A 12,963-nucleotide genomic window follows, 5' to 3' on the forward strand; every position below is an offset into this window, starting at 1 on the left:
TTTAATTTAATTTAGCTTGCATAATATAATTAAAAGGTATGTATTAAGGTGTTTGTAATAGAATAACCTGGCAGACAATAATACATGCATTTCTATACCTTCCCCCCAAATAATTACAAGAGTGGGGGAGTGCCAATATGGATATCTAAATCATTGTTGGAACATGATTATGTCATGCTTATGCAGCATTCAAAACAACTGGGAACTTGAAAAATACGAGGTCAAATCATGACGTCAGTAATCTTCAGGTGGGAAGTCATTGTTGGAAAATGATTATGTCATGCTTATGCAGCATTCAAAACAACTGGGAACTTGAAAAATACGAGGTCAAATCATGACGTCAGTAATCTTCAGGTGGGAAAGTCGGAGCTCGAGAAAGAGGCTGTTCACAGTTGTTTTGAACGTACTGAAGTCGGATGTCGGAGATTTCCGAGGTCCCAGTTGTACTGAACTCGATGGAAACATTGAATGCCGGTACAATTGTATAAATGCCGACAGACAACTTGTTTGTTCGACATGGTGGGATATTTATGTGGTCGGAAAATGAATTATGCGAGAAATGGCAGTGGAAAAGCCTTTATGCCCAAATATTGATATAACATATTGAAATAAATGTATGTTGTGTGGTCGTCCCACTACAACTCGGGAAATCATGCAGTTTATTAGGCTACATATAAAATAAGTTATGATGAACCGGGTGGTGAATGTGCCAGGTGATGAGCTTGATGCTTCTTTCCAATAAATATTGAGGATATTATTCCGGTGACATGATGTTCGATGCTTGGCTGCTGTTTGACAACAACAAATAATTATCCATAATAATCTCATAATGTAGATAGCCTACACACACTGTATCTGCAGGATGTTGGCTCGAGCACATGCACCCTCACCCCCAAACTACTTCCCCCGGCTATGGTGCCAAGACCAGAGTGGGCACATTTGCAGAAATAACGCAACAGTATTTGTGACAAAACCATAGGTAGATTTTAAAATGTGATGGAAACTCATTTAACTTGTATTTTTCATTCGGTGCATGGGAATATAGCAAAAGTTATTTTTATGTGCATTACGCCATCACACACAGCCTTTTATCCGCAAAAAGTCAGTTTGGTGGAAACACATCTCTGGTGGTAAAATACACATGGTTTTATGTAGATTTAAGAGTATTCACATGAAAATCTGTCGCATAATGGCTGGAAATTTAGCGACTGACACTCACTCAAATAGCCCATATCAGCAAAAATGTTTTAGATTGGTAAATTAGTCTAGCCAGCTATCTAAACTTGTAGTAATCATGATCAAATTACCGACCGGGTAGCCCCCATTTATTTTGTTAGTCACTCTCAAAACTGCACATATTTCTCTTCAGGCTCCACACCATATGGAAAAATGTATAGAATTGTGCAGGTCAGCTGATCAAATTACCGACCGGGTAGCCCCCATTTATTTTGTTAGTCACTCTCAAAACTGCACATACTTCTCTTCAGGCTCCACACCATATGGAAAAATGTATAGAATTGTGCAGGTCAGCGTTTTTCGTCGTGAATCAGTGATGGTCACTGGCTAGAACGGCCACAAAGTCATCCATTTTAAATCTAACCCTAACCTTTACCTTAACCACACTGCTAACACTAATGTCTAATTCTAAACTTAAATTAAGACTAAAAAGCAACAACAACAGAAAACATGATTTTTTTTTACAGTATTACCTATTTTGATTTTGTAGCTGGCTTGTGGAAATTGCTCACTTTTGCATCCAGGACAAGACTTATCCCAATAAACATCAACTGGCTATACTTGCAGGAAATTAGCTGTAAGACTGACATTTTTTCTCTGTGAGTTACACTATTGCAAAATCTTCTCTCCTTCCCATGGAAATATGGAATTGAACTCTAAAACTGTATCCCATCCCTTTGTCTAGAGGGTGTTTTTCATGTGTTAACAGCATGCAGGAGAAAGGCAGCCATGAGGATACCCAGAACAGACAGACAGAGAGAGAGAGAGGCCACACACAAACAGGTAAGATAGTGAGAAGTGCCTCTCCAAGCTCATAGAGTTGATGGTCTGATTTAATGGTCTGTCATAGTGTGACTCAATTGCAATTATCAAATCAAATCACATTTTATTTGTCACATGAGGGGAGCCTTTTGGACCTAGACTCTCGCTCAGTTACCACTTGCCGTGTGGTAGCAGAGAAACAGTCTACAAAAACGTAATATATGATCTCTGATGAAATGATAGCAGCTTAAGTCTAGAGGGTGTATTGTATGTGTTAACTTCATGCAGGAGAGAGGCAGCCATGAGGATATTTTATTTTGCATAATTTTGTAGAGTGGAGATTGATTTTTTTGTGTTTATTACAATGGTTTTTAACTGTGTATGTTGCTGGTTATTATTACACTATAATAACTGTAGTATACCTTGAACAAATCATGTTGTTTCAAACCATACAGTGTGTAGAGCAGTAATAGTAACAACCTGACATAGGGGAACTGAGAAAAATAGGACAAAATGGTTGTTTAATTTAATATATCCACATTAACAGTCACACTGGTATTCAGTATAGTATGTATAGTATTCAGTATAGTTCCGTCATCATGAAGTGCTTTGAGAGACTAGTCAAGGACCATATCACCTCCACCCTACCTGACACCCTAGACCCACTCCAATTTGCTTACCGCCCAAATAGGTCCACAGACGACGCAATCTCAACCACACTGCACACTGCCCTAACCCATCTGGACAAGAGGAATACCTATGTGAGAATGCTGTTCATCGACTACAGCTCGGGAATTTAACACCATAAAACCCTCCAAGCTCATCATCAAGCTCGAGACCCTGGGTCTCGACCCCGCCCTGTGCAACTGGGTACTGGACTTCCTGACGGGCCTCCCCCAGGTGGTGAGGGTAGGCAACAACATCTCCACCCCGCTGATCCTCAACACTTGGGCCCCACAAGGGTGCGTTCTGAGCCCTCTCCTGTACTCCCTGTTCACCCACGACTGTGCAGCAACGCACACCTCCAACTCAATCATCAAGTTTGCGGACGACACAACAGTGGTAGGCTTGATTACCAACAACGACGAGACGGCCTACAGGGAGGAGGTGAGGGCCCTCGGAGTGTGGTTTCAGGACAATAACCTCACACTCAACGTCAACAAAACTAAGGAGATGATTGTGGACTTCAGGAAACAGCAGAGGGAACACCCCCCTATCCACATCGATGGAACAGTAGTGGAGAAGGTAGTAAGTTTTAAGTTCCTCGGCATACACATCACAGACAAACTAAATTGGTCCACTCACACAGACAGCATCGTGAAGAAGGCGCAGCAGCACCTCTTCAACCTCAGGAGGCTGAAGAAATTCGGCTTGTCACCAAAAACACTCACAAACTTCTACAGATGCACAATCGAGAGCATCCTGGCGGGCTGTATCACCGCCTGGTACGGCAACTGCTCCGCCCACAACCGTAAGGCTCTCCAGAGGGTAATGAAGTCTGCACAACGTATCACCAGGGGCAAACTACCTGACCTCCAGGACACCTACACCACCCGATGTTACAGGAAGGCCATAAAGATCATCAAGGACAACACCCACCCGAGCCACTGCCTGTTCACCCCGCTATCATCCAGAAGGCGAGGTCAGTACAGGTGCATCAAAGCTGGGACCGAGAGACTGAAAAACAGCTTCTATCTCAAGGCCATCAGACTGTTAAACAGCAACCACTAACATTGAGTGGTTGCTGCCAACACACTGACTCAACTCCAACCACTTCAATAATGGGAATTGATGGGAAAGGATGTAAAATATATCACTAGCCACTTTAAACAATGCTACCTAATATAATGTTTACATACCCTACATTATTCATGTCATATGTATACGTATATAATGTACTCTATCATCTACTGCATCCTTGTGTAATACATGTATCACTAGCCACTTTAACTATGCCACTTTGTTTACATACTCATCTCATATGTATATACTGTACTCGATACCATCTACTGTATCTTGCCTATGCTGCTCTGCACTATCACTCATTCATATCTTTATGTACATATTCTTTATCCCCTTACACTGTGTATAAGATATTAGTTTTGGAATTGTTAGTTAGATTACTTGTTGGTTATTACTGCATTGTCGGAACTGGAAGCACAAGCATTTCGCTACACTCGCATTAACATCTGCTAACGATGTGTATGTGACAAATAAATTTTGATTTGATTTGATTTGATTTGAATAAGGCGTTTGTGGTAAGTACAGACCACCATCTTTATGCACCTTTGGCAATGTTTGCAACATTGTTGGCAACATTCATATTTTTTATTTAATTTAATTTTTATTAACAACAAATCAATACATAAAGCACATGAGGGAACACAAGCATACATAGATTACAAACAATGGACAATCGAGCTAGGGGGTACAATATCACATTACAATTACACAAGGACCTTAAGGGACATACACATACTTACAATTCTAACAGCTTTTTTGTTAGTAGAGCATTTAACCATCTTAAAATACAGGTCAATTTATTTTTGTAGGGTACGAAAATGTGGTTTTCTGTTTGTAAATTTACATTTGTGAATATGAAATTTGGCCAGAAGAATAATTAAATGAATTACATAAAAATGTTTCAGCTTATTTCTATTGTATGTAAAGAATCTAAACAGTACATCTCTCCACAATAGTGTAAAATCTTCACAAATGTGTTAAATTATAAAGCTACTGATGTCTTGCCACAGTTTTCTTACATGCATACAATGCCAAAAAAGATGCAACACTGTTTCTGGGTGGTCATTACAAATTGAGCAATTTGAGTTGATGTTTTCCTTAAACTTCTTTATATAGTGGTTGGCAGGAAAATATTTATGAATAATTTTAAAGGAAACTTCCTTAATTTTGTTAACAAGTAGGTATGTGTGTGGCAACATCCAAACTTTTTTCCTTCAGATATTATCAATAAATCCATTCCAATAAGGCATGACATAAGGTAAAGATACAACATCCTGCTGAAACAAGGTTCGTATCGCTCTGTTGTTGAATGGACCAAAAGAGAAAAAAATCTTTCCTACTGATGAGTCAACAGGGTCAATAGAAGGTAGGCTCTGAGGGTCAGGTCTTGACACGTTCCTGAATAACAGAGCAACACCTGAGGGAATGGCATCTAAAACAATTGCAAAATCTTTAGGTGTTATAGGGACCTTGTAAAGTGATAAGAATTCTTTATAACTGAGTAAAAGACCCTCTGCATTTACCAGTTGGCTCACCAATAGGATATTATTTTGGAACCAATAAAAACAAAGAAGTATTTTTATACAATATATCCAGATTATTCCATATATAATATCTGTGTGGAGAAAAAATTAAGGACCATGACAAGAAAACCTGCCGATGAAAAGCAGAAAGTTTCACTGGAACTTTGTCAATATTATAATTGCAAAACAACATGAAGTTAAAGGCCACCAAAAGTAGAGAAGACATGATGAGGAATAAAATTCCAGATAGAAGTGGGTCTTCTTAGGAATTGTTTTATCCAATTGATCTTAAAAGTATTATTTAAAGTAGTAAAGTCCAGAAAACTCAGTCCACCATTCTCATAAGTGTTCATTACAACAGTTTTCCTAATGCAATGGGTACGGTTTCTCCAAAGAAAGTTGAAAAGCATCTGGTCTCTCTCCTTGCTTATTTTACTGTCAAGATATAAAGATAGAGCACCATATGTTAGTCTAGAGATACCTTCGGCCTTGGTTATTAGGACTCTACCTTTTAAAGGTAAGTCCCTCTGTAGTCATTGATTTAGCTTCTTCTGGGTTTTTTTAATAAGAGGGTTAAAATGTAGTAAGCCTCTAGACTTCTGATCATTTGTAATGGTTATGCCTAAATATGTAAGTTCTTCTTTTACTGGAATACCATAATTTGAAGGTGTCACACAATCTTTGACAGCATTGAGTTCACATTTATTAATGTTAAGATATAGACCAGACCTTTGGGAAAGGATTGTATCACATTGATCGATATGGGAAATTGGTTAGCGTCTTTCAGAAAAAGTGTAGTTTCATCAGCCAGCTGGCTTATGATCATTTCTTTACCAGCTATGGAAACACCTTGTACAGGACTATTATTTAAAGAATTTGCAAGAAGTTGGGTGATGAATAAAAACAGGTACGGAGGGATAGGACAACCTTGCCTAATTCCTCTCTTTAACTCAAATCTAGGTGAGGTGCCATATTTCAATTTGATAGAGAGTCTTAAATCAAATCAAATCAAATGTATTTATATAGCCCTTCGTACATCAGCTGATATCTCAAAATGCTGTACGGAAACCCAGCCTAAAACCCCAAACAGCAAGCAATGCATGTGTAAAAGCACGGTGGCTAGGAAAAACTCCCTAGAAAGGCCAAAACCTAGGAAGAAACCTAGAGAGGAACCAGGCTATGTGGGGTGGCCAGTCCTCTTCTGGCTGTGCCGGGTGGAGATTATAACAGAACATGGCCAAGATGTTCAAATGTTCTTAATAGCCTTACAGAAAAAAATCCCCAAAGCCAAGTCTCTCAAGGGAGTGGAAGAGAAACTGATGCTCTACTGTGTCAAATGCTTTATAAAAATCGAAAAATAATATGAAGCTATCCTCAGTTATTAGGTCTGAGTAGTCAAGTACGTCTAATACTAGTCTGACATTGTTAGAAATATGTCTGTTCCTCGTGAAGCCAGACTGTGTTTCATCAATGATTGCATCCAGGACTTCTTTAATTCTTTTTGCAAGTAGTAAGGCTTATAATCTTATAGTCATTATTACGAAGACAGATTGGACGCCAGTTATCGATGAGCAGCACTTCTTTTTTAGGCTTTAGGTATCAGCGTTATTAACCCCTGACTCATTGTAGGAGGGAGAACATTGTTTTTAATACTCTCTATGTTGGCAACATTCGTAACAAACAGCATTCAAAATATGTATGACGTAACATATGATTTTGATACTAGGTGTCCTACCCATTGCCTGATGCCAATTCTTCTAGAAGAGAAAGCTCTATAAATAAGATGGCCCAAAAACTCAATTGTATTCATTGATTAATTCATACATTTATTATTTGGCCAAATCTGCCTTTGAAATGATCTGCATTTCAAGTGTTTTTATTCGTATAGGCACTATCTTTGGCCACGAATAGTACGTCACGCAGGACCCCTATTTCTGTGAGCGGATTTCAAATTTCAAAACAAACCGCGCCTTGTCTTGTCTGTCAGGTTCGTGAAAAGATTTGTGTCATAAAATTTCATATCGATATTTTGAACTGCAACAGCTTACTAGTTTAATTGCATGCACGCTTTTTGTTTTTAATTACTCTCAGGATGTATTCCCCTTGAAGAGTTGCAAAAGTTACGCTAACGTTAGCTGCTAGTAGGTGCCAACTATGGATGCGGGTGAAAAGCAGGGTGCGTGCTCCCTTTCCTGTGCAGATGGGAAGGTATCCGATATTACAAAACCTGCCTCAATCGAAGACTTCGTTGTTTTGAAGCCCATCAGCCGTGGTGCCTTTGGAAAGGTTTACCTTGCACGGAAGAAAAGCAATGCACGCTTATATGCAATCAAGGCAAGTGATCAACATTTTACCACTGCTATGCATCTGCTCGAGAGCATTTAGAATTTGAAGTGAACCATCAGTAACCGCTGTTAATTTAAAGGAGTTGGAAAGCATTTAACCTTTTTTTAAATATATATTTTTTATTTACCTAACTCACATTGACCTTTGAGGATAATAACACTACTGGCTTTTCACTTTCCTCCAGGTGGTGAAGAAAGCAGACATGCGCGACAAAAATATGGCAGATCAGATGAAGGCAGAGCGGGACGCATTGGCCCTCAGCAAAAGTCCCTTTGTCGTGCACCTCTTCTACTGTCTCCAATCAGCAACAAAAGTGTATTTGGTATGTGGCCCTAAAAAATACAAATGACAACAGTGAGTGACGCATGTCCCTGACCTGACTTTGGTATATTGCCTCTACATGTTTATCCACAGGTGATGGAATACCTTATTGGAGGGGATGTGAAATCACTTCTTCACATCTATGGGTATTTTGATGAAGACATGTCAGTGAAATACATTTCAGAGGTGGCACGTGCTTTAGACTACCTCCATCGCCATGGAATCACCCACAGGTACTTTTATAACTACTCATCTTCAACATATTTGTGTTTATTTCACATTTTAGTATAATTGAGTTTTGTATTCTGTTCAATCTTTTAGGGACCTAAAGCCGGACAATATGCTTGTGTCTAATGAAGGCCACATCAAGCTTACAGACTTTGGCCTCTCCAAAGTCAAGCTTGACAGAGGTATGGGCACTATAGCGTACACTAAATTAACGCATACATCTCCATCTGCTTGCGGGCTTTTGTTGTGTTTTACATTTTAATTCCTTTTCCTCCCAGAATTGAGTCTTGCAGATATCATGACAACCCCATCTTTGGCAATGCCTAAACAAGATTATTTCCGCACCCCTGGTCAAGTCCTGTCTTTGATCAGCTCTCTTGGACTTGTGAGTAAAGTTAATTGTATTTAAATATGTATTCATTTAGAAAACATCAGTAATGATAATACATGTGATATGATTGGTTTGTTCAGATACAGTACATTGTTTCCTGTTGCCAGATTAAACATTTATTCTGTACTCTCATCTCATCAAACACAGAACACTCCAGCAGTAGAGGGCAAGCGGCACAGCAGCGGCTCGGCTGTGTTTAGCCCTATGTCATGTGGGAAAATTGAACAGCGGAAAAACTCTCTCAGTTCGCCCTTGAGGAGACAGAAGGAATACCTGCGTTCCCCTGTCTGCCTTCGCCGGACTTTGGGTATGTCTCTTCAATTCTACCTCGGCAAACCACCCTGTGTTTCAGGTTTTCATTTTTATCTATAGAGGGCAGACTGGTCAGATATGTAGTCAAACCTGTCCTGAGGAGAAAGTAGATTCTGGTCCCTCAAACTGGTTCTAATCAGTCTTTGTTTTGTTTTTTCAGGACCCAAAAGCTGTGTGTTCAGCCCATATGCTTTGGCCAAGAGCCTGACTCCCAGGCTGCTTAAGTCCAGGAGGAGGTTTGACACCATGAGCACAGGCGGCAGCCAATCATGCATCTTCCCCTCCACCACGGACTCTGAGGGAGGTGTCAGCCCACTATGGGAGCTGGAGCAGGTCAAGCCAGTAGCAAATACACATTTTGTTTTCAAATATCTGTATTTGTGGGTCATTGGTTATTAGAAGATATGTATGTTGTATTCCGTTTTGTTACTGTATTCCGTTTCCTTTTCTAGAAGGAGATTGAGAACGTGCCATGCCTATATGGTAGGAATGCAAGTGGACAAACGGGAGGAAAGGTGACCTCTGATATTAGGATGCTGGGCCAGGGCTCTGCCCTGGCATCGTTGGACAACTTGGAACTATGTGGACAGCTCCACCAAGAACCCAGTACTGGAGAACTGTCCAGGAAGGCCAAACAGGAACCCCATGTTGGAAAGAGGCTTCAGTTTAACGAGGTGGAGCAATCTGCCCCACCCAAGAAGCCTGAACTCTCTCAACCAATCAGAGGCAATGTTTCTGGAGCTGAAAGTATCTGTGCCACCAAAGGGAAACCAATGGAAGTCCAGTCTGGGGTAACCTCAGCAGTAAAGAGAGGGTTTGAGGAGGTGGAGAAAAGTCCTGTGCAGTTGGAATCGCTTTCCAAGAAGAGAGACTCGGAGTACCAGAGGTGTTCTGGGGTCCCAGAAGTGGCTTTGAAGTATCGTACTGGTCTGACCGGGGTGTTTGCCAATGTTCATTTGGAGGAGTTTGGATCTAAGGGTCAAGGGACTGCTAAAGGACAGGTGCCCAAACGCTCCAGTCCCATTGCTGTGACTAAAAACCTCCTGTGTGAGTTGGATGACCTAGCAGAGGGGGTCTTTGTTGAGGGCAGGTCTTTTGATGAAGACCATGAGCTGAGCAGCAGCCTGAGCAACGACTCTGAGGGGTCGGTTCATGAAATGTCCATCAATGTCAACAGCCCAACCCCAAAGTGGTCGACTCATAGTGCCAAAGAAGGGCATTTGGCATTGTTCGAGCTAGACAACAGCGAAATATCACTGCCACCCTCCTTTGCTAGTATAGGAACAGCACTGCCGGGCAACATGCTCACCCTGCGAGGAGGCGTATCCAAACGCTCCTTCCTTGACAGAGTCCCCGAGCTGGACCCCAGCGTGACCAAGTCACCCTCGTTCCTCAAGCCCAGGAACGTGGTGGCCTTCCGGAGCTACTGCAGCTCCATCAACCGCTCCAACATGTCGTGGAACTCACGCCTCAGCCTGGGCTCAGTGGAGGCCATGGATATGGCTACCTCAGCCTCCTACCACAGTATGCCTGCTGCTGTCACACCAGTCCAGAAGAGACCCAACTCCAACAGCTCCCTCTATCAGGTAGATCTACTGAGTCAAGGCTCAGGGGTGATGGTTACTTTCAAATGTATGACCTGAATATAGCTTTTTTTTTTCAGGGAACCTACATTACCCAACACTGTTTCATCCCAGTTATTTATTCATTTGTTTTCTAATTTCAGACCCCACAGACGATGACAACATCCCACACTCCATTCAGGACCCCCAAGAGTGTCCGACGTGCTCCGGTACCTGTGGAGGGAGTACCGATTTTAGGCACCCCAGACTACCTAGCCCCAGAGCTGCTATTGGGGATACCACATGGTAAGAGATGACAGTGGGGGGGGGATTCAAAATATTTCTGTATGCATGTTGGTATAATATCTGTCATCATCTTAACAACTTTACATGAAGGTATAAATAAATGCCTGTTGAGAAAGCAAGTTCAGCAATTTTAACAGGCATTATTTTTTTTAGTTTCAGGATATCTTAATTGTGGTAAGTTGATCGTAACCTTGCTAACTGCCAGGGAAATGCATGTGCTCTCAGCTTCCCTGCATTCACTGTCTCGTACCAGAGGAAATGGCTGCCTGATTCAATATTACGTGGATAGGTTGCAAAATGCCGGTTCTGATTCCCCATTGTAATTGCTGCTTCTGGCCCCTTCTATTGGGTTGGTGTGGACCCATGTTGGGGTTAAATTGAGGGAAATTCTAATGGGAAGTCAATTTTAAGGCATGGTGTTGAACAGTCTAGGGAAAGTCATGTCAGTGGAGGACTAACATTGGTGACTTCCTGGTGGGCCCTATTATGAAGGCATATTTTCAAGCTGATGAAATCTGTCATGTTTCTAACAGTGGTATGTGTTTTGTCCTGGAATATGATGTTTGGTGCCAAGGTGTGGATCTAATGTTGGAAAGAATTTGTAAGAAAAAATATTGGTTTGGATTACAATTTGTAAGATGTCATTTATTGCAAATGATTATTTAGGACTTAATAATGTTAGCAAGCAATACACAATTTCAACATTGTCCACAATCATTAAATTGAGAAGTGTGTGGATCTGACAATTATCTGAAATTTTACATTGAAACATTAAGCCTAATGTTGTCCGATTTGTCTAACTCAGTTCCTGCTTCCACCGCTGTTGAATAGAGGCACGGCCTAACAGGAAAATAGCACAGTAACACTACAGTACTGGTACCTAAGAAAAGTGATTATCTGTTCCCCCCTCAGACTACATGGTGGACTGGTGGGCCTTGGGTGTGTGTCTGTTTGAGTTCCTCACCGGTGTTCCCCCCTTCAATGACGAAACCCCTCAGCTTGTCTTCCAGAATATTCTCAACAGAGGTAGATATCAGCAGCTGCCGTGGCTGTTTATTGCTTCTGTTATGTTATCAGTGTGACATAAAGGCCTTTACGGCAAAGTAAAATCATGCATTTCAAAGTGTTTTATATCACCAAAATTGTTTATTTAGTTATTTTTTATCTCAGATATCCCATGGCCTGATGGTGACGAGGAGCTATCCCACAATTCCCGGAATGCCATAGAGCTCTTACTCACCATGGATATGAACAAACGGGCTGGCCTCAAAGGTAAGGTTTTCTTTGCCCAATTTAAATGCAGTTCAGTGTAACCAAACTAATAATACCATTTCATGGATGCCATTCTGATTGATAGTTAAATGTTTTTGCTTCAACCATATTTTTTCTGCATCAGAACTGAGGAGCCACGCTCTCTTTGCGGGTTTGGACTGGGATAACCTTCAGAACCAGACAATGCCCTTCATCCCTCAGCCAGAGGACGAAACAGACACGTCATACTTTGATGCTAGAAACACTGCCCAGCACCTAGTCATGTCTGGATTCAGTCTGTAGGTTTGTACACCAGCATTGGGGTGAATTCCAGTCTATTCAGGAAGTACAGTGAAATTCCAATTCCTTTTAATTTGGTAAAATTTGGAATTGAGTTTACTTTCTGAATTGAAACGGAATTGACCCCACCCTGTTCCTTGCTATGCTATTCTCTATCCCTCATCCTCTACCATGCATCTCTGCAGTGTTTTCCCTACTGTTATGTAGGCTGGGCAGGTCCCCTATTGAGTTTTGTTTTGGAGTTCTAGTTGGTTAAGAAAAAAATAGGATTAATATATTTCTAAATCTTTGTGTGTGAGTTGAATATTTGTACTGTCTGTCGGCATAACTGTCTTTTTATATCACGTAGCACCATGTTTCACTGCTCTTTTATGCGCCTGCCATTTGTAAAGTGACCACTATGATTGATTTCATCTTCATGCAGGTCACATACACTACAACTGTATGGATACTCTCCACAAAATATTGATTTCTTGTAGGATCTTTTTAAAGTTTTTTTTTTTTACGTTCTTATGAGGGAAAATGTACAAATTAAAATGATGTGGGAAGTGATTGCAATTTATTTTTTTTTCCCCATGATACATGAAGAACAAAACATTTGCGTGGTCGGATCTTGTGTGTGTTGTGAACCTTCATAAGAGGAATGTGTTTTCAGTCAAACAGATCAAAATGCTTTATTAAC

At 40.9% G+C, this 12,963-nt stretch overlaps 1 protein-coding gene across 3 annotated transcripts; it reads left to right on the forward strand.

Moving 5' to 3' along the window:
- The first annotated feature begins 7,192 nt into the window (after window positions 1-7,192).
- mastl (microtubule associated serine/threonine kinase-like) lies at window positions 7,193-12,833 on the forward strand. 3 transcript variants are annotated; one of them, XM_064941612.1, is made up of 14 exons: window positions 7,193-7,251; window positions 7,356-7,598; window positions 7,795-7,932; window positions 8,025-8,164; window positions 8,253-8,341; window positions 8,438-8,544; window positions 8,698-8,857; window positions 9,023-9,195; window positions 9,315-10,448; window positions 10,589-10,730; window positions 10,884-10,904; window positions 11,643-11,756; window positions 11,901-12,002; window positions 12,127-12,833. In XM_064941612.1, exons 2-14 carry the CDS (start codon window positions 7,419-7,421, stop codon window positions 12,282-12,284), a joined length of 2,658 nt encoding a protein of 885 aa, XP_064797684.1. In that variant the 5' UTR covers window positions 7,193-7,251; window positions 7,356-7,418; the 3' UTR covers window positions 12,285-12,833. The 3 variants fall into 3 exon arrangements, with proteins under 3 accessions (XP_064797684.1, XP_064797686.1, XP_064797685.1); XM_064941614.1 differs by lacking the exon at window positions 12,127-12,833 and having other exon boundaries at window positions 7,197-7,598; window positions 11,885-11,996; XM_064941613.1 differs by lacking the exon at window positions 10,884-10,904 and having other exon boundaries at window positions 7,198-7,598.
- Window positions 12,834-12,963: the final 130 nt, after the last annotated feature.

This window comes from Oncorhynchus masou, chromosome 28, assembly GCF_036934945.1.
Source record: "Oncorhynchus masou masou isolate Uvic2021 chromosome 28, UVic_Omas_1.1, whole genome shotgun sequence".
NCBI lineage: Eukaryota > Metazoa > Chordata > Actinopteri > Salmoniformes > Salmonidae > Oncorhynchus > Oncorhynchus masou.

Excerpts from the sequence above, each read along its gene's own strand:
- mastl (XM_064941612.1), top strand. The coding sequence starts at position 7,419 with ATGGATGCGGGTGAAAAGCAGGGTGCGTGCTCCCTTTCCTGTGCAGAT. Across the intron at positions 7,933-8,024 it reads CAGCAACAAAAGTGTATTTG|GTGATGGAATACCTTATTGG; the intron begins GTATGTGGCCCT and ends GTTTATCCACAG. Across the intron at positions 10,449-10,588 it reads CCAACAGCTCCCTCTATCAG|ACCCCACAGACGATGACAAC; the intron begins GTAGATCTACTG and ends TTCTAATTTCAG.